Source organism: Pseudonaja textilis, chromosome 9 (genome assembly GCF_049901715.1).
Source record: "Pseudonaja textilis isolate UNSWEBS1 chromosome 9, rPseTex1.2, whole genome shotgun sequence".
Lineage (NCBI taxonomy): Eukaryota > Metazoa > Chordata > Lepidosauria > Squamata > Elapidae > Pseudonaja > Pseudonaja textilis.
The window spans coordinates 2452709-2472885 of NC_141998.1; the positions used below are offsets into that span (position 1 = coordinate 2452709).

At 40.7% G+C, this 20177-nt stretch overlaps 1 protein-coding gene and 1 long non-coding RNA gene across 2 annotated transcripts in view; one reads left to right on the forward strand and one right to left on the reverse strand.

Moving 5' to 3' along the window:
* The window catches only part of KAT6A (lysine acetyltransferase 6A), a 59445-nt gene extending 41880 nt beyond the window's left edge, over positions 1-17565 (reverse strand). The window contains 2 exon segments of the mRNA XM_026715177.2: positions 15077-15994; positions 17472-17565. Coding sequence (XP_026570962.2) covers positions 15077-15679 — 603 coding nt within the window. The 5' untranslated portion in view covers positions 15680-15994; positions 17472-17565.
* A 1304-nt stretch (positions 17566-18869) lies between these two features.
* LOC148125007 (uncharacterized) lies at positions 18870-19854 on the forward strand. Its single transcript, XR_015744640.1, has 2 exons — positions 18870-19056; positions 19265-19854. It is a non-coding gene; the product is annotated as an uncharacterized LOC148125007 (long non-coding RNA).
* Positions 19855-20177: the final 323 nt, after the last annotated feature.

Below are 20177 nucleotides of genomic sequence, written 5' to 3' on the forward strand. Positions count from 1 at the left end.
AGCAACTCTGGAGGACAAACCGGGAAAGACTCACAGCAGAGGGTAGGAAGAACACTTTTTGAGAGTGTAAAAGCCTTCCCCTAGCTGGCATCCCTAAGGGAATCACCGAATAATCAACTAACAGTTCTACAAGTGCAATCAACACCGGTACCTTCCCAGAAAGAAAGTATATTGAACGCAGTTAGGATACGTGTAATTACAGAGAGTAGGCCAGGAAGCCAAGGGGAAAGACTAATCTTTTGAATCAACTATTGTAGGAAGGGGGTGTGAGATATCCCTTGGTGATATACATAGGCAGCAAAGAAATCTGGAGACAGCAAGGAAAGAAATAAATGTATACAACTGAAGACCTGGAAGAGAGAGAGAGAGAGAGAGAGAGAGAGAGAGAGAGAGAGAGAGAGAGAGAGAGAGAGAGAGAGAGAGAGAGAGAGAATAGGCAAGGGATAGCAGCAAGAGAATCTGGCAGGCGTTCAACCCTCTCTGCTGTTTTCCTTTCAAGCACATCTATCGATGTAATGTCAGCAGAGCCGAAGGGAAAATGGGAGGAGGGAAAAAGGAAAGGGAAGAGTCTGAGACTGAGGGGGGGAAAAAAGTGAGGCTGTTTTAAGGGTTGCCAGCTTCTCAGCGCACAACACAAAAGCTGTCTGGGAAGCCCCCTTGCTTGACTGTTCCCATAGCGAAGCACCGAAAAGAGAACAATTTATGGAAAGGAAGGTTTAATACAAAAACACACAAGAGATGTATACATGGAGGTAGCAGCCAACAATTTCTCCTCCTCTCCAGGCGCGAGAGCTCTGTTTCGTCTATTTTGGGAGTTCTAAGTCCAGATGCAGACTGGAATATCAACTCCTGCTTGCAGAAAAAGAGGGTCCCTTCCACGTTATGCAATTTGCTACATTTCCATCCTTCTGCTTTAGGCAAACAACAGAAGGGGAGGAGGGAGCAATGACAGTCTGGGCACCCAGTTTTAAAAAAAAAACACACACAGACAGGCACTCATGTTTACACACTGTAAGTACCTGGAGGCGGATTTACTTTTCTGTTCTTAGAACACAGGTGGGGAGTAGAAAGGCAGTCTGCGAGGGCAGGTAGACCATTTCTCCCTCCTGTATATCACTCTTACTCAGGAGTAATTTAACCTCGGGTATATCATCCTTCCTATTAGATCTTCGAAGTATATGCCTAATTCTCCTACCCTTGCATTACTATTAGTGCAGAATCTTATGGTGGAGACAGATTGAGAAGAGTGACAGTGAAAACACCCCAAGCTAACTTCCTCAGATTGGCCCTCCATTTAGAATCACAAGCTGGCTCTTTATGCCAGCTTGTGTAGAGCTCCTGATATATATATATATATATTTCTTTTCAAATGAACATCCCCCTTTTAACACCTCCAGATTAAAAGTATCATCAATCTCAGAATGTTCTGACAACTGACTACTCGCCGTCCTTGGCCAACTGTACCCTTGGAAACAGCAGAATCTTTTGAACATGCAGCGGTTTTAAGATCAGACCCTTTTTAATCTACTGCTGCAGGATACAGAAAACGCCACTCAGTTCTGACATCAGGTCCAAAGCCTTAGAAGTGACTGTGAGGCATTCTTTGGGGAATCAATCCATGTACTTTGAAAAAACATTACAGAGAGTGATACTTGACTCAGTAAATTCATAAATAACTGTAATCTCACAAGTCAAGCATTTCTTTTTTGCTTCAGTTCTTGAATCAAACAAAAGATAAAGCTTGATTCATTACACGGGCCTTTTTATCAACTGCCCTCCAGATGGAGTTAAATTACAATTATATCTGGCAGGCGTTAAGGTTATGCTTAGCGGTCAGCCTAAGCATAAGATTACTGAACCTCCAGATGTGTCTGACTGCAACCTCTATCATTCACACCAGTGAGTGTGAATGTAGATGACAAAAGTTCAACACATCTCCATGTTCAGTTGGGTTAGGGTTAGGCTCATTGTTCTTCAATTTTTAATGTCCAACTTTGGAACTTTAAATTTGGTGGGCTTCAACTCCCAGAAATCCCCAGCCAGCATTCTGGGATTGAGGTCCACCAATTTTAAAGTTGCTAAGGTTGGACACCGCTGCTTTTTAAGACTGCTTCTAAAAACATGCCACTGAAAGACGGTGAATTCTTCATCCCTGAAGACTGCGTTCTTAAATCCCCTAAACACAGGGCACTTTGAAATGCCTCTATCTTGGAAACATAGCAATCAAATGGAGTTTCTTATCATCACTTCAACTGCTATTTCAGGGTGAAAACAATTGTTATGAATCTATGTTTAAATTACCTTGCATTCTTACAGCAACCAGGATAATAGCCAGGTAAATAAATAAAATATGCAATAAAGCAGGTGTTATACATAATACCATAACACAACAGCGCAGCAGAAACAACCCACAGCTACTGGACCACGGGGTGGAAACAGTATCTGCTTCACCAAGGAATCCTTCCTTCCTTCCCTTTTTCCTCCCCGCTTCCTCCCTCCTTCTATATTTTCCATATAAATTTATATAGCAGCACAACTCACACATAGGTGGTTCCAGGCAGCTTACAATATTTAAAGACCCATCATCATTGTTGTCATCATCATCATCCATCTCTATCTCACCCCCCACCCCCCATGGCAGCAACAACACAATCAGATCAGCCACTTGACAAGCTCCGTTCTTCTTGAACCTATATAAATATCGCCAACATTCATTGACAAAAGGATCATTGCCACTTTGCCTTAAACCAACACTAGTCAGTTCAGTACTATGTGCCAACGGATGAGTATTTATTAATTGCCACAATAAATTTCCAAAGCCTAAAAGACACAAAAACAGCCACAGTTCTTAAGGTGAATGTGCCTGAAAATTGGAACATTCTCCCAGATTTCAAAGTTGATCCACATATTTTTAAAATTAACTCCAGTTGTAACAAAGATTCCTGTTATTATCATGAACTGGCTTTTCTTGTGCCAAACAAGAAGAGGAAAACATTTCTTATTTCTGTAAAAAGCATTTATTATTGGTTCAATGAACATGTTCTATCACATAAAGAACAACCATTTCAAAAACAACTTTACAGCTGACAGTAACTCAGTTCTGAGCTTCCCTTTGGCAATGACAAGGAAAGAAAAATTAGTTTATAAACCTGGGACTTCAGTCTGAACAGAGAGATATAAAATATCCAAAGTAATGACAAATGCCATAAAGTGAAGAGAGGGGAGAGAAAGAAAGAGAGAGGATAGCTTAGTATTTTTAAAATATATTTTATAGTTCTGTCTGGTTTATACTGAACATCAAATCATAATGTGATTTTGCCCTTTTATTGGCCACAATTCGCACTGAAGCTCACATCAACCCTTGCTACTGACCATAGTAACTAGATTCCTCAGTGGAGCTACAGAGTTGCATGGCTGTTTTGTCAATATATGTCTGGGAAGCCTTAATTCCTTCAAAGTTTGCAATTTACTTTGGTGTAAATATACGGCTGCATGCATCTTCTCGAGTCTCGCTTGAGGTACTTTTTAAGCCCCCGTTTCTTCCAAACTGCCCTTTATTCTATGCCATTCATCTCTGCATTGCAATACTGGGTAATATCCGTGATCCCAGGAGCTCCCTCAAACACACACACACACACACACACACACACACACACACACACACACAGCAACCGAAGTGCAATCCACATACTGAATCAACAACTAAAAGATAATCGTAAGCACTAGGCCTGCAAACATGGCATCCTCTTCCAGAAGAGCAAAGCGAATAGATTGATGAGGTCACTCTGTTATACCTGCCCTCAAGTGTCTCCTTTTCCATCCATATTCTCTTCAATCTAGCAGCATAAAAACTACAGAGGCCTGCTACAGCCCATTGAAACAGGCAATCCTACAACCTTCCATAATCTTCCAACCTTATTGTTGTGTGCAGAGAAATTCCAAAGGGTCTACTACTAATCAACACAGCCATAAAACAGCAGAGGGAATAAGTACGAGGACACTCATGTTGAAACACCCATTTTGTAATTTGGCTGTTCCTGCAAAGAGCATAAACCTTCCTTTCTTTTCTAAATAAAAAATACAGAATTCCTGAACGATGGAAGACAACACAAACTGCTAAAGTAAACTACGTATCTCATCCTGCAAAATTGCTCACATTGACTGTAACCCAACCAAGTTCGTGCCAATTCCTGCAAAACAACACCACCAGATGGAAAAGTAATAAGCAGTAAATATGCCTAATTTTCTGATATGCATATATCGTGGAACTGACCTCTTTTTATGGCACATAATTACCATTGTTAAGGCCTAAAACACTGTAAGGAAGAAATAACCCCTTTAAAGCTTACGTTTAAATCAAAGTTGTGTAAGTTGCACAGGCTTAAGAAGAATGGACTATGCCATGTCATCAAGCTGAAATTGATTAGGACATCACAAAAATTTGAAGGGAGATGATTTGGTTGATGATCAGAGCAGAACTGAGTTTTGTTTCGCATACCTGTACAGCACAGGCAGTCCTCGACTTACAACCGTTTGCTTAGTGACTGTTCTACAGCACTGAAAAAAAGTGATTAATGCTCAGTTTTCACACTTACAACTGTTGCAGCATCCATGTGATCGCACGATCAAAATTCGGATGCTTGGCAACTGGCATGTATTTGTGACAGCTGCACTGATCTAGGGTTATGTGATGATTGCCATCTGTAACCTTGCCAGCTGGCTTCCAGCCAGATGTGCTGAATGGCTGCATGGTTCACTTAACAACTGCAGTGATTCGCTTGACGACTGTAGCAAAAATAGGTCGTATAAAATGAGGCACAACTCACTTAGCGGTCTTGTTTAGCCACTGAAATTTTGGGCTCCGCTGCGGTCGTAAGCCAAGGACTAGCTGTACGGTAAAGAAGGAAGTACGGACGTAAGACCACTTAACCTTACGTAGGAAAAAACAAGCCTGAGCTGCAACTATCACTGGGAATAGATTCAGCTAGATTGCAGAGATCTTTTAGCATCTTTTAAATTAAGAGCATACTTGTTCTTAATTAAATGTTTTTTAAAACATACACCAAAAAAAAATAGTGTTTTGAAACACAGATAACTATTTGTTTCTCTATATAATATAATATAAGTCCATATAATTACTAACAGGCTCACTGTTGGGAGAGGAAGACAGGGCAATTAACAGCTTTTCTATATACTGTTCATTCTTAAATAACCCAGCAAATAAATCTGGAGGCTAATAGCTGACAAAGTTATAGCAGCCAATCTCCCCCATATTGGCAGATTGAACGAATCGCCTTCCAATTAACTCCTCCCTACTTAGTTAGCTTTAATAAGCACAAATGAAAAGGGTGCATTCAAGACTATTAAAGAGAGCTTATGCCCGCACCAGAGTCCATTAACACTGTAATAACTGCTTTAACTGGGGGAAAATGTTTAAGGTGTTCTAGCTGGCTTGTCCATTAATATCGGACTCCCTTTGCAGCATTTCCAAGTTCAGTTCCTACAGCGACTCCCTTAACCGAATGAAGGCATTTTCCTACGGTGCCCATTTTTGGGGACCTCAGCCTCCTGCGTCTTTACCTAGATGGGGTCCTTTGTGGCCTTTCTGACTAAATGCCAATAGTCTGTCGGGTTTCTTTGTTTAAAATTCCAACTCTGGCTCTGCTTCCTCCTGTTGCTTTGTTTCTCGTCGCTGTGATGGAAACGCGTGAGTGGATACCGTTTACACGATGCATTGTGTTTGTTATTAGGAATCATTTCACCTGTTCGCCAACCCAGGGAAGAAAATTCAGATTAGTTTCCTGGCACTGAGGTTTCCAGAGTTACGCACAGATGGCGGCCATCTGTTGAGATCATGACTCTCCTTGTCAGATATAAACAAGCTGGAATACAGCAATTCATCTAATCCTGCTCTGGTTGGAACACACCCCGCTTAAAGAGGGGTGTGAGGTCTGCTCTCATCTCACTACACTCCTCCGGCAACCAAAGATATTTTTTTCTTTTTTATATTGGCTCCATCCAAAACAAACTATTCCATAAGCAGTATGTCAGTTTTCTGCTTGTTAACTATTGCCTCGAAAGTTTGCTTAGGAGGAAATGCAATATTAATGATATGGCAACGTAAAGAGCAAGAGACCTGTCTTTTGAAGATTTTCAGAAGTTTACTCCAGGCGTGCCATTAGAGATTAATGTCCTACTTGTTTAAAAAATACTAAAATTCCAACAGAACATTGCAAACCTCTGGGTTGTTTTTAATCCCAGATTAAATTGTACTAACCAGGTGGACAGTGTCTTTTTTTTTTAGGTACCGTAGAAAAAAGCAAGACAAGAAGCCAGGGATCAAAAGCTTTCTGAAACAAGATCACAGTTTTAAAAATGTATTTTAGCAGGAAAATCCAAACAAAATTATCACACCAATAGGAGAAAAAGATAAATTGTGATTATCCAAGTATTACATAGATATTTTTTTTCCTGTTAATTCCTCCCCACACTTTGTTGTCACACTTAGCTTATTTCAAAGTCAAAACTGATATACTAAAGCTAACGGAAGTGCACGTACCATCAACAAAGCAAGCAATACCATGATCTCTGATGGCGTAACAGGAGCAAATAGTCTTTGAAACCCACAAAACTGCCTGAATCCTTTTTAAAGGTAGCTTCATTCATCCAATCTAAATTGGATGTCCCCAAGGCCTAGCTCTATTTTCCAGTAGCAGGGCTAACCGATAAGACAGCACAAACCATCTTCAATAAGGATTCACGACATAACCTGGGTATATTTCAGACTATGAAGCTTATCTTAAAAGGGAGGCATGATCTACTGGCCCAATGACTACCAATCATAAGCATAAATATAAAAACACTGCTCCTCATCTGGATCTAATAAAAGGAAGAACTACCATCAGTTCACAGGAGCTCAGGTCCAAAAATTATTTCCTCCAGATGTTTCTACATATGTATATAAAATCATACCGAGGAGCACACTGAACCCTTAGAACAACTGCTATTGGGAATGGGGGTTTTACATGACCTCGGATAGGAAATCTAAGACACCTAAGAACCTCCATAACTCAGTTCCCAAATTTCCACCCTCAAAAATGGAAAACAAGTGAATTATAAAACTGAAACAAGTCCTTTAAGCCATCTATTCCAAACAACTAAAAATATTACTTTGGACTGTTAAATTTTACCAATTGGTATCTAAGTAATGTGTAATCTAAATAAGGCAGGGCAGGTAAACACAAAAGAGTTGTTTTACAGCAACTAATTTGCCTTTCCTGTAAGAAAACAAGCAACTCACTAGTGCTTTCAAAATGCTGTGTAAAACATCTAACGTTTCAGTCGCTTCTATTCTTAGTCTACGCCTACTCAGCGTGCAAGGTTTCTTTTCCTTTGGCTGCTGCACCTAGTTTAACACACGCACAAAAAGTACCTTTCAGTTTAGAATCTTTCACAAGAAATGTTAGAGGAGGCTGATAAGGCGCTATGTCAACAAAAACTAAAACCAGAATTAGTGTCTATAAATATCTATTCAAACATAATTAGAACTGAGTCAACTGGAGCTTGCTAAGAGGAATACAGATTTTGCATTGCAGGTTGTGTCTCGAGGAAACTTTGTCCAAAGGTTGAGAAGACCTCTCCTGTCAAATCAGAGAGGCAATCCCCAGAATTAAAAGTACAGATATAAATAACTTGTTTACTTCCTTCCCTGGGCTAAGCTGTATTAGCTATTCTCCTTTTTGGCAAAAGGAACTGCAGCTGTATTACAAACCACTCTCATTAGTAAGAATAGAAATGATTTGAATTATGCTCTCTTACGACTGAAGATTTCTCTGGCAGAATGTTTCATTTAAAATAGCTCTAAGCAACCCATCCAAAAATGCCAATAAAGCAGAAGATTTTAATAACATTGCGCTATCTTACCATTTAAAATGAATAAAAAAACGGTTATTAAAACAGATTTTTAAGAGACAGCCAATAAAAGAAACTTGTAATGATCTGGTTTAAAATGAAAGCTGAGTACAAATATGTTAAAAACACAGACACACAGAATCTTTTGGTGAAACACTGGTTTACCCAATTAAGCTTCTAGAAAATTTTGCATAGTGAAAGACTTAAGTAAGCAATTTTGCTGGGATTCACAAATAAAACCAAACAAAAATCCTTAATTCATAGATACACACTCAATAAACATTCTGTAATGCCATCACGGAAATGGGCTGCATGACAAGAAATCAGATCATATTCATTTAAAATATAAAATATGTGGTTATTAAAAACATTGTAATTGTAACAGCTAATTTGTAACATATGTATCAAGTAACAGGGCCTAGCTAACCTTGTGTGATCTCAAAATGGAACCAAGGTAGACCTGGAATTTACTTAGATGAGAGACTACCAGGCTACAGATTAGGAAATTAAATCAAATCAGTCTTTATTAGAATCATAGGCCAGCAGAGATCAAGACATTGAAAAAATATTCTGGAAGTAGACTACCCTATTTTCTCAGAAAACCACACTGGAAAGTTTCACCAAATGAAACTTTATCTTATATTTTGTTTAGGAAATGTATGCATTAGAAACTCAGATAAGCAAATATGGTAAATTGTCTTGATTCGTTTTACAAAATCAACATATTTTATTACCGTACTGTTTCAAATATCTGTGTTCTAAGAATAGATCATTGAGAATTATGCTACACACAGCAGGATTTGAAACCAAATGGACATGAGTGCCAAAAACATAAATTACCAAGTCCTTCTCCAGACGGATCACTATTGTATCTTTTGTTCTCTCCACAAGATTAGTGAGATGTTGGGTACTTTGCAACATTAGTACAAATACTGTCAAATGATACAACTTTTTTCAATAAATCAAAACTGCTTTCTATTAAGTTAAACTATCACTTGGAAATGGCAGGTCAGAAGAGCAAAAAAAGAAAGAAAGAAAGAAAGAAAGATTTGATGCTGAAAACTTGTTATTACTGACATAATAGAGTACAAGGAAACTCAGTAAGCGTTTACTCAGCACTTTTGAAGACCATAGAAATGATGCACCAATTCATATGCATGAATTCTACAATTCTGCTGTTACTTGCTATTAAAATGGCTGTGCACAAAATCCGGCATGGGGTCCTCGACTTACAACCACAATAGAGCCCAACATTTCAGTTGTTAAGCGAGACATTTGTTCAGTGAATCACTGCAGCTGTTAGTAAGGGAATCTGCTTTCCCTGTTGGCTTAGCTCCTCGGAAGGTCGCAAAAGGGGATCTTCGCATGACCTCGGGACACAGAAACGTACATAAATGTGAAACAGTTGCCAAGCCTCTGAATTTTGATCACATGGTTATGGGGATGCTTGCAAAGGTCGCAACTGTGAGTAATGCTCACAAATCACTTTTTTCAGTGCCGTCGTAAGGTTGAATGATCGCTAAGTGAACTGCTGTACATCGAGGGCTACCCGTATTGCTGAATTTCTCATGTACCAAACTATATCTTTCCCCACGTAATTTTCCCTAGTTCTTCTACCACAAAACAGACCTCTGCCCAGTTTCTTGACAGCCCACAATGGTAAACTTAGTTTTACTTTCCTTTGGACATTGCTTAGAGAAAAAGCGGAGAGGAGATATAAATGCAAGAGACGGAACAGTAAAAATACTTTTTTCGCTTGTGATCCTGTTTCCCCATCCACTAATTTCAAATTCCTGGGGAGAAACTGCTAAGATTCTGATTCAAGGGAGGTTGTGGCTATGAATAGCTCAAATAGAAACTGAAATGAACAGCTTAGAAGTGACCAACACTGTTGTTCTTATTTTCTTGTTCTTTTGACAATCATGATTCTACCAACTGCTAGTGATAGCCCAGTTGACAAGACTTTGTCAATCTTTTGACTTCAGAACTATGATAAGTCTAAGGCAGGGATCCCCAAACCTGGCCACTTTAAGACTTGTGGACTTCAACTCCTAGAATTCTCCAGCCAGCTTTGCTTTGCTGGCTGGAGAATTCTGGGAGTTGAGGCCCACAAGTCTTAAAGTGGCCAAGTTTGGAGACCTCTGGTCTAAGGACATGACTGGGATCTAAAAGAAGCTTGCTTAAGTGACTTATTTGAAAAAGTCTGGAAATATTAAAAGACTATATTCCATAGTAGGTGGATAAACATCATTCTCCTCTGGGTCATTATCATCATCATCATCATCATCATCATCTCAAAGACAGGTTTTGTGGGCAGTGCAGTTTCAGGCTCTAGAGATTAATGGCTATTAGTCTAGAACAGGGCTGTCAAACTTGCAGCCCGCAGGCCGGATGTATCACATGCTGTCCACGCCCCCGCCCGGTTTAGCAAAGCGGGGGAAGTCCCGATACGTCATGTGGAAATAGTTGAGCCAGTTCAATGAACAGCTAAGAAATAAGGTGAGCACGAATTACATAGAAAGCAAACGGAAGATTTTCTACTTCTTAAATTAGAATTTAATTACAGTTAAAAGCTGGGGAAAGCATTAATGTCCTGCCTGGCAAGTCATAATTTATTAATTCGTCTTGGACAAGGAATGGAAGACTTCCTGGTTTGTTTGCCAGTTCATGGAAAGAGTGAAGGCATTCTTATATTTAGTTGAGGTTATTAAACCGAAATAAAATGATCCAAACACAGCAATATCATCTAACCACTGTTTCAGGTCAATTAAATTTTGAATCACAAAGAGTTGTCTTTATGTCTTGGCACAATACATTGGCTCCCATGCAATGAATGGAGCTGTTAGCCAATATAAACATGCATTCTCCATAATTTACTAAATGGTGTTTCTTTTGAAGCATTGGGGGCCAAAGAAAACGTTTACTTTGAGAATTAGGAGCAACAATTCTAGAGGTTTTCCAAAACGTAAGGATATACAGCTGCTCGACTTTCCTAGCATCGGTCCCTCCAGCTGTTATGGACCACGACTTCCAACAGAAACAAACCAAAGGAGTACCAGGCACAAAATATCTGAGAGCACACTGTTTCTCAAATGATTTTCCCCAAGGAATCATATATCACTCTTCAAAATAAGGAAACTTTTATTCTACAAGAACTTTCAGAATGCTATAATTTAAAATATTTTATTACAAGGCTTCAAGATTGTCATACTTTAGATAATTCAAGTGTATCTGAAAAATGGCAAGATCATTTTACAAAAGAACTTGATCAATCAGCCAACATACACAAAATAGTTCTGCGCATACCACTTGCAAATTTTACAGTACTTAGTAAGCAAGCTTACAAAACAGTAGTATTTCTGCAACTTATAATATGTAAACTTTGTTAGACCTTATAAAACACCTCAGCAAAACTATTACAGGAAATGAAAGCTATTAGCTAGGTAGCTCCGTTGTTCAAAGACCATTGCTATGTCTCACGGTTTAAGGGCCTGGACTTTAAGAAAATATTACCAAGAGACTCTTCCTGGACTTCTAAAAACAATGTTAATAAAAATATATGGATTTCAGACTATTCCATTATATTAGACTTTATAAAACAAGCATGCTCCATTGATAACATCATATTCAAGATACTTACAATTGGGAAATTAAACTGACAGATAATAAATTAAGTGCTGATGCTGCTTACACACTAGCAAGAAGCGTGCAAAAATATTCAATATGGTATTTAATTTCATTGTACAAGGTGCAATGACAATAAAGTGAAGTAAACTAAACAAAAGTTCTCTAAGAGGTATAGAGAGCGCTGCCTTCTTGAAAGAATTCAATAAAGGGCCACTTGTTTCGGATGTGGATTTGGAACTCAGCATCTGTTTACACTAGGTTTGTTTCTAACTGCTTGTCTGGTAGCCCACAAGCAAATAAGAACTCCATGATGATGAGTGACAGGTCTGGTGGAGGAGAGGAGAGATTCTTCCACTCGTTCCCTTGTTTCCCAGATAGCCATAACCGAAAGAAAAATCTCTATATTCTAATCAACAAGGAAATATAAACTAATGATTGCACTGGCTAACAATTCCTATAGTCTATAGACTGGAATCACATATTGCCTGAGAAATAGTTTTAAGAATAATTTGCTGAATAAGTCCTAATGGTAGGATCCGTGCAATGCAGTACAATATAGCAAGTCATGAACCATAGTTTACAAAACAATGTGATTATGGTCATACAACACACTAAACCAAAACAAACCACATCACAGGTTAATATTAAACTGTGATCTAAATTAAAAAAAAAAAAAACAGCAAGCATCACAATGCCAAATCTTAACTAGGCCTTCTTAAGAGATAAATCACTGGGACAAACGTTATAAACTTTCCTGTAAGATAATTTCAGATTGTCAACATAACACGATAAATATCCTTTATCTAGGAACTGAAATAAAAGAGAGAAGAGAGTTTTAGAAAAAAAAACAGGGCTGCTGCCACAGCGGATAGATGCACACCTAAAAAGTGGACACTGAAATTATTTGGGGATTTTACAATCCTACATCATTATGTAGACCTTGCTTGTGTCAATAGTATAGACATCAAGACAAATATGCAGAATTAGTCGTTAAATATGCCACAGAATAAAGGCACTGTGTCAACATGTAAAAGAATGATGGAGGCATCAAAGTACAAAACACTTTCCACAATACAAGGTGAATTGTTCAGTGAAATCCACATGCTTCCTTAATACTTTTCTTTAATCATACCTTAGTAATATTTGGGATTAATTGCCACAGGGCAGGAAATTAACCAGCAGAGAAGAAAAACAGTGTGACAGCTTAAGTGTTTTAAGTAGTAGAGCTAGATTCAAAATTCTCCTAACGTTAATCATAGGGTTACTTTTCTCAGATCAATCTATCTCACACAACTAATACAGGAGATAAAACTAAGTAAGCTATAATATATAAAACATAGTTCCCCTTAAAAAAAACTGTAGGTTTCCAGAAATATAGAACTTCTCCATTTAAACAAGACAATAAACGTAACAATAGTTAGGATAGACACTAAAGCAACACTGCCTACTTCTAGCAAAGAGACAGGCAGATAAGACTTGAGAAAGGCAGAATATAAGTCTAATAAATAAATACCCCCCCCCCCAAATTGTAAACAGGGTTAGACAATAATATTTGCATACATATCATTCTATTAGACATTACATTGGTGATTCATTCACTTCATTCTTATCTGTCAAGACTTAAAACTTTAAAACTGTCAACATAATCAACGTACTGTATACAGAGAAAATCATTTGGAGATCAACAGCACTTTAAAAATCAAGGAGACATTAGAATGGCAGCGTCCTGCATGTAAGTGATAGAAGAGACTGAAGCCCCAGCTTGCTAAATTCTCTGCCACAAGCTGCCTCCTTGGCTAGCAAGACTCTAAATGGTCACATTGCTACCCAACAGGTTGCCCAATACTGTTCTTACTCAATGCAAAGGTGAGCTGAGTTTAGGAGCCAACTATTTGTCATCCGACAAGCTTGGGCTTAGAAAAAAATGTGAGTAGCTTTCCAACTTCCTTCTGTGGACGCTTCACTGTCAACCTTAACTGTTGCAGACGATTACACCACTTCTATTGGAATTATAGGATCACCAAGCAAATACGACACTCAAACTTTCTTCTCTTGTTGCTATATCATACTCCCAATTTTCTCCTCCTTCTGAAAGCTTTAGGACTAGTGAAAGGAATCCAACTAGCATAACTAGGACTGTGCAGTGCTTTGGATCTGAAATACTCCAGCTGGATGCCACTGTTAAGGTAGGTAATAGCACACTTTAAATCAACTGCCTCCTTTCCCAGGATCACCCTATGCAATTGCGGTGTGATCCCAAGAAAAACCATGTCAGATTATGACTTACAGGCAGGTGCAATATTGATGCTCCAAAGTACCTTTTAGGATCTATCCCTGAAGCCATGCACAGCCCTATACTTATTACCACCATGATAAGTGCTGAATAACACTGACAAGGGATCAACGAAGACTAAGGGAAGAAGAACAGAGCAAAGTATGTTTATCACGCTGTTAAACAAGCACCGTAGTTAGAAAATAAATCCACATCTTTAATTCTGCTGGTAAATAGGGACTAACCTAAAATTATAAATGCGGTTTCAGAATAACAGAGTTGGGAAAGGGACCTTGGAGGTCTTTTAGTCCACCCCCCTGTTCAAGCAGGAGACTAGACTACTCTAGACAAGGTAAGAGTTCAGGTAAGAGTTCTGTTGCAGGAAAGAACTGCAAACACCAAATATATATTTTATAACAGATACGATTGTTATATTCTTTTAAATACACGCAAATACCAATGAGTCAAGCTTGATTTTTGATACAGATACAAACATGAAGTATTCCTGGCAACAATATCAACATGATTTGCAATTACCATCTTGATTTCCCAATCTAATCTATACCCCACAAATTCTTGGTGATCTCTAATCCAAGTACTGCCAGAATGAGCCCTACTTAATTACAAAGCTCATTTAAAACCAGTCAGGGGTTACCACCCAAAGGTCTCAAGTTTGGGGTTACAAATTGGTACCATTATATTAAAAATTAAATGTGTGTCTAGCCATATTAAATCCATCCCTATTTTTGAGTGGATCTGGACATCTGAATAATGCACATACTTCATAAGATAATGACAAAATATTTCCACTGACAAATTTTACTCTCCCATGAAACAACCTGTACCAGTGACAATTATGCACTATACAAATTTAGGATTTGTGCCATCCTTCAAACATGATTATCCTGGGGCTTTTTTTTAACAACATTCTAAATTTACAATTTAAATATATGTATCAGATGTCCAGGCTGCTTTTTAATTATATGTCACCTCAGATAATGTACATATGCATTCTCAAAAATCCTCTCAACAAGCTTGCAAGGTAGTACTTTTGAGAATGCATATGCAATCTTGACGCTGCGGAATGGCACCACCTGATAAAGAAAAAAGGTCTTGTTAGAAAGTCAGTTTCTGAGCCAAGAACGGAAGTGGAAAATTCCAGCCCACGGCTTGGCTAGTTGCATTTCTACAATTCCACACCTCAAGGTAGGCCTGGATATCCTTCATTACTACTGGCCAAAGATTCAGCAAGCATGCCCTTCTTACCTTATCTTTTTCGTGTGGAAGCAGTGAAACCGGAGGAAGACAAGAAAGAGACTCACAACTCTCTTTCCCATCTGCGTGTGTGGCTGCTTTCGTGTTGAGCTGATACAAAGGTCCGTCTTTGAGGAGTCGCCCATGGCCAACCGCACGCTTAATGGCCAACCGCAGCTGCTGATGAAAGGTAGAAGGGGCACCACTGGCAAACAAAGCTGAGACATCCTTCTGCCCTTTCAAGTAACGCTCAATGTTCTTCAAAGATGACCCAGAAGACTCTGCCAAGCCCTCAATTGCCCTCTTGATCAGTTTGTTCCAGTCCACATTTGGTTTACCATCCAACTTTCCATGGTTCCGTGGTTTAGGAAGTGCTATTCGCCCAGGGTTATCGGGATCCTTGTAGGAATTAAGTCCTTTATTAGAAACTTTTAAAATAGTCCCATCTTTAACGCTCAGTTCCAACTGTTCCAGGACAGTTTTGCGATCCAAACCGTGGGATGAAGAGACGGCATTGCATATCCTCTCTTCGGATGGCCGCTGTTTTTGCTTCTTGACCTTTTTAATTGCCTCCAAAATCCACTCCGTGTACAGCGGGTTAGCGAGTTTTACCATGGTGAAAAATTCTTTATATCCATAGAGTCGTTATCCCTTATCCCTATGCTGAAGGAGTTTCACACAATGGGAAAACAGAAGATCGGAGAAAGAGGACCAGTTAATCATAGCATATGCGTTTTTGGCCCCCAATTGCTCTTGTTTTTTACAAACATCAGTATTTCCTACTTCTGGTTCACGGTTTTCCAACAGCCTCCCCCTCCAAAAAAGCCCAACCCGGATGGAAAAAAAAAACGTATCCACACAAGTAAAAAGGTATCAATACATTTCATTCCACTGCTTGGTAATCCCCAATTTGACAGGCAAACTGTGCACCTGCAAGAAAAGGAGAGGAGAAGGGGGAAACATAGATTTAAGTAACTTAACACAATCTGTGAAGATATTGTAGGATTCGTTATCATAAAACAGCCCTGTTTATAAACACCCCTCCTCCCCAATTGCCTCCCAAGAGCACTTTGACTTGTTCCACAACTGAAACTGAAAGCATTTCAGAACTGGTTATCTTAAAACAGCAATGATCAATCCTCTCTTTTCTTCTTTTTTTTTTTTTACCCCAACCAACTCTGAACTTTTGGCAGCCGCATAGATGCCCTTTATCAAACTCCAGATTTACACCAGGGAGGCAAACCCCAGATGGGGAGAAATCAAAGAGAGAAGGAAAAAAAAAACCACCCCCCAAAAAACCCTGAGAGTTGTGTTTGCAACAGCCAACGTTGCACAGCCGATATATTTCAGAGAATGAGGGTTATATTCTTTTAAATAGACGCAAATCAATTGGGATGGGGAGGGGAGGCAACTCAGCCGGCAAACTTTCTCAACTCCCGGATTTTAATAAAAGCAAAAAAAAAAAAAATCCCCACACAGACAAAAAGGGGGGGGTGGAAAAAAAAGAGGTAAAGAGAAGAGCAAAATTGGGGGATCGTCGCTGGCCAACGGCGGAGGGGGAGAGACTAGCAGCAGCAGCAGCCTCTCCTGTGGGAAAGTAACTTTCCCTGGGAAACTTTCCATCCGCTCTTGACCGACCGGCGGCGGCGGCCGCGGCCGGGAGCGGCTTCCCCGCGGCGGGGCTGGACGGGACGGAGGCCGGCCTCCCTCCCGCCTTCAAACCAAGCGGGCGTATATCGTCTCGGCGGAGGAGACGGCAGAAGAAGGGGGAAAGCCTTTCCCGGGGGGGGGGCGACGGACTCGGGCTTGCCGGAGAGGCCCTGGTTGTGGAAGGAGGGGAGGCCGGAGGGCCGCGGCCCGGAGGCACGAAGCAGCCCGCTCCGGCGGTCGAGTCTCCCCCGCGTCCTCCAGGGAGAGGAGCGGGGTTTTGCCACGGGAAAAGGCGGCCCGAGCGAGCCCCCGCCCCCGGCTGAGGAGAGAGAGAGAGAGAGAGAGAGAGAGAGGCCTAACCCCGCTCCGGCCTGCCCAGGCGCCCGGAGGACGGCGGCTCGGCGTGAGGCGCGAGGCCCGCGCGGGTCGCTCGCTTCTCGGCGAAAGGCGGCCTGCTTGCACCTGCCGCGGGGAGGAGGAGGAGGAGCGGGGGGGAAGGAGGCCCGGCGTGAAGCGCGAGCGCCGGAGCAGGCCGCGGGGCCTAACGCCAGAAGCCCGCCCGCGCAGGGCCCTTTCTCTCGCTCTCTCGCCCGCCGGCGCTGAGGCGACGCGCCGCCGACGCTCCGCCACCTTTCCCTTTTCCCCACCCCGCCACCCTCCTCCTCCTCCCTCCTCTCCCCGCCGGAGAGGGCCCCCTCCGCCTCTTCGTTCCCCGCCGGGGGCCGTGCGGAACCCCGCGGCGGCGCCCGAGCCTTACCGGGGCCTACGAGAGGCGGAGCCCGGGCGCCTCAGGCCAGACGGCAACGAAGACCCAAACTGACACGGCGGCCATCTTGGGTCCGTAGCGCTGCGGAGGGCGGAGAGGCCCTTGGCAGCGGAACAGCCCCGCGAGGGGAGGAGCCGGCCGCGGGGGAGGGGTGTGGGAACAGAGAGAGAGAGAGAGAGAGAGAGAGGGAAAGAGCGGCACGGAACTGGGAGGAGGAGGGAGGGGCGGCAGGTTGAGGGAGCAGCCACGATCTATCTATGTATGTATGTATGTATGTATGTGTATATGTGTGTGTGCGCGCGCGCGGTTTCGGGAGAGGGACGGGGGCGAGCGCACGGCTCTGCGCAGGCGCTGAGCCCGGGTTGGAAATCCGCGCAAGCTTTGCTGAGCGGCGGTTCTGCGAGCCGGTTTGAAGGACCGGGAGGCTCTGGATCGCTCCTTGCGCGTTTACTTCGGAGTGAGACTATCACTAAGACTATGATCATGATTTATCACTTATAGATTTTATGTACACTGAGAGCTTATAGGCCGAAGACAAATTCCTTGTGTGTCCAATCACACTTGGTCAATAAAGAATTCCTATTCTATTTCTATTCTATTCTATTCTATTCTATTCTATTCTTCATCCAACATTTATTCTATTCTATTCTAATTCCTATTCTATTCTATTCTATTCTTCATCCAACATCTATTCTATTCTATTCTATTCTTCGTCCAACATTTATTCTATTCTAATTCCTATTCTATTCTTATTGCACCCTTTGACTATGATTAAGTGTTGTACCTGATGATTCTTGACGAATGTATATTTTCTTTTATGCACACTGAGAGCATTTGCACCAAAGACAAATTCCTTGTGTGTCCAAACACACTTGGCCAATAAAGAATTCCATTCTATTCTATTCTACACTCTCTCTTCTCTTCTAATATTCTGCATTCTATTCTATACTGTACTATTCTATATTCTATATTTATTCTATTCTGTTTTATTCTATTTTTTTTATTCTATTCCATTTTTATTCTTCTATTTTATTCTTATTCTATTCTGTATTCTGTTATATTCTATTCTATTTTATTCTATTCTATTCTATATTCTATTCTATTCTCATTCCCTATTCTATATTCTCTTCTATTTCTCTATTCTCTTCTCTTCTTCTCTTTTATCCCTATCCCTATTCCATTCCATTCTATCTTAGCCTATCTCTTATTCTATTTTATTCTATTACATTTCATTAAGAATGCAATCCCAGAGGGGCAAGATATGGGCAGCAACAGGTAGCCCCAGCATCAGTATAAAGATTTTGGAGCCAAAAAGGCAAGGAAGCTAGCTAGAGATGTTCTTCGATATCAACTATCTATTTATAAAGAATTATAAACTCCCCACTGCAGAAATCTGGAGGATCCTTGCACATGACTGTTTGCTGCCATCCTGTGGTGGTCAGGATTTCAAAGACCTCCCCCCCTCTTTTTTAATTATATTTATATTACGTAATTGCTGCTAATGTTGCAGAAAAAAATGGCACTCGATCCTTCACGAAGAACCTGGGGTTCAAGTGAAGAGAATCATTCCACACAGGTGAGAAAAAAGCATGTTCGTTAGATATGTTTTATTATGCAAAAAAATAATAATAAGATGGAGAAGGTCTTTCTAGATGGTCCAGCTTTAAAAAATATTTCAAAAGACTGAACTAGTTGCATGTTTTATATGACTATAGGAAATTCGTTTTTATTTTGGAACTTTTAGTTCATTTTAGTCTCACTTGTAATTATCATTCTCATACCAGCAGAGAAATCAAATCAAGATCACACGAAGTCTTAGTACCACCTTATAAAGCCTTGATAAGACCCTACGTGGAATCCTGCATCCACCATGATATAAAAAAAGGTGCTGAGACTTTGGAAAGAGTGCAGAGAACAGCAACGAAGATGATTAGGGGACTGAAGGGTAAAACATATGAATAGTTGGATACGTCTAGTCTAATGAAAAAAAGGACTAGGGGTCACATGATAGCACTCTTCTAATGTTTGAGGGGCTGCCCCAAAGAAGAGGGAGTCAAACTATTCTCCAAAGCACCAGAAACCAAGATAAGAAACCATGGATGAAAACTAATCAAGGAGAGAAGCAACCTAGAATTGAGAAATTTCTTGGCAGTGAGGACCATTAACCAGTGGAACTGCTTCCCTCCAGAAGTTGTGGCTTCTCCATCACTGGAAGCTTTTAAGAAGAGACTGGACAGCCACTTGTCTGGAATGATATAGGGGCTGGACTAGAAGATCTCCAAGGTCCCTTCCAATTCTGTTATTCGCATTGGTATTATTTACTTTTTTATTTGTCTTGTTATACTACCGAATAAAAGTATATATTTAAGCATCATTTATTTGTGCCTATGTATCAGTCCAAAGGAACATTCAAGAATTCAACCTAAAGCTCTAAACTTTGCCTGTTTTAGCTGGTAAAATATCACAGCTCAGCACACAAAATCAAGTAACAGGAGCACAGGAATTTCAAAACCAAAGAATTCTGGATGCCTGGAACACAGTCAAAACAGAATTGATTTGTATACGATTGTATCCTTTGCCATCTTAAACATGAATGGGCAGGCTGGCTCTTTAAAGTATAATATTCTTGGGGAACATGGCTTAACAAGAGTTTTTTTTTTCCCTCAGGCTGAGTTCCTCCCCACCCATTCTTGGACT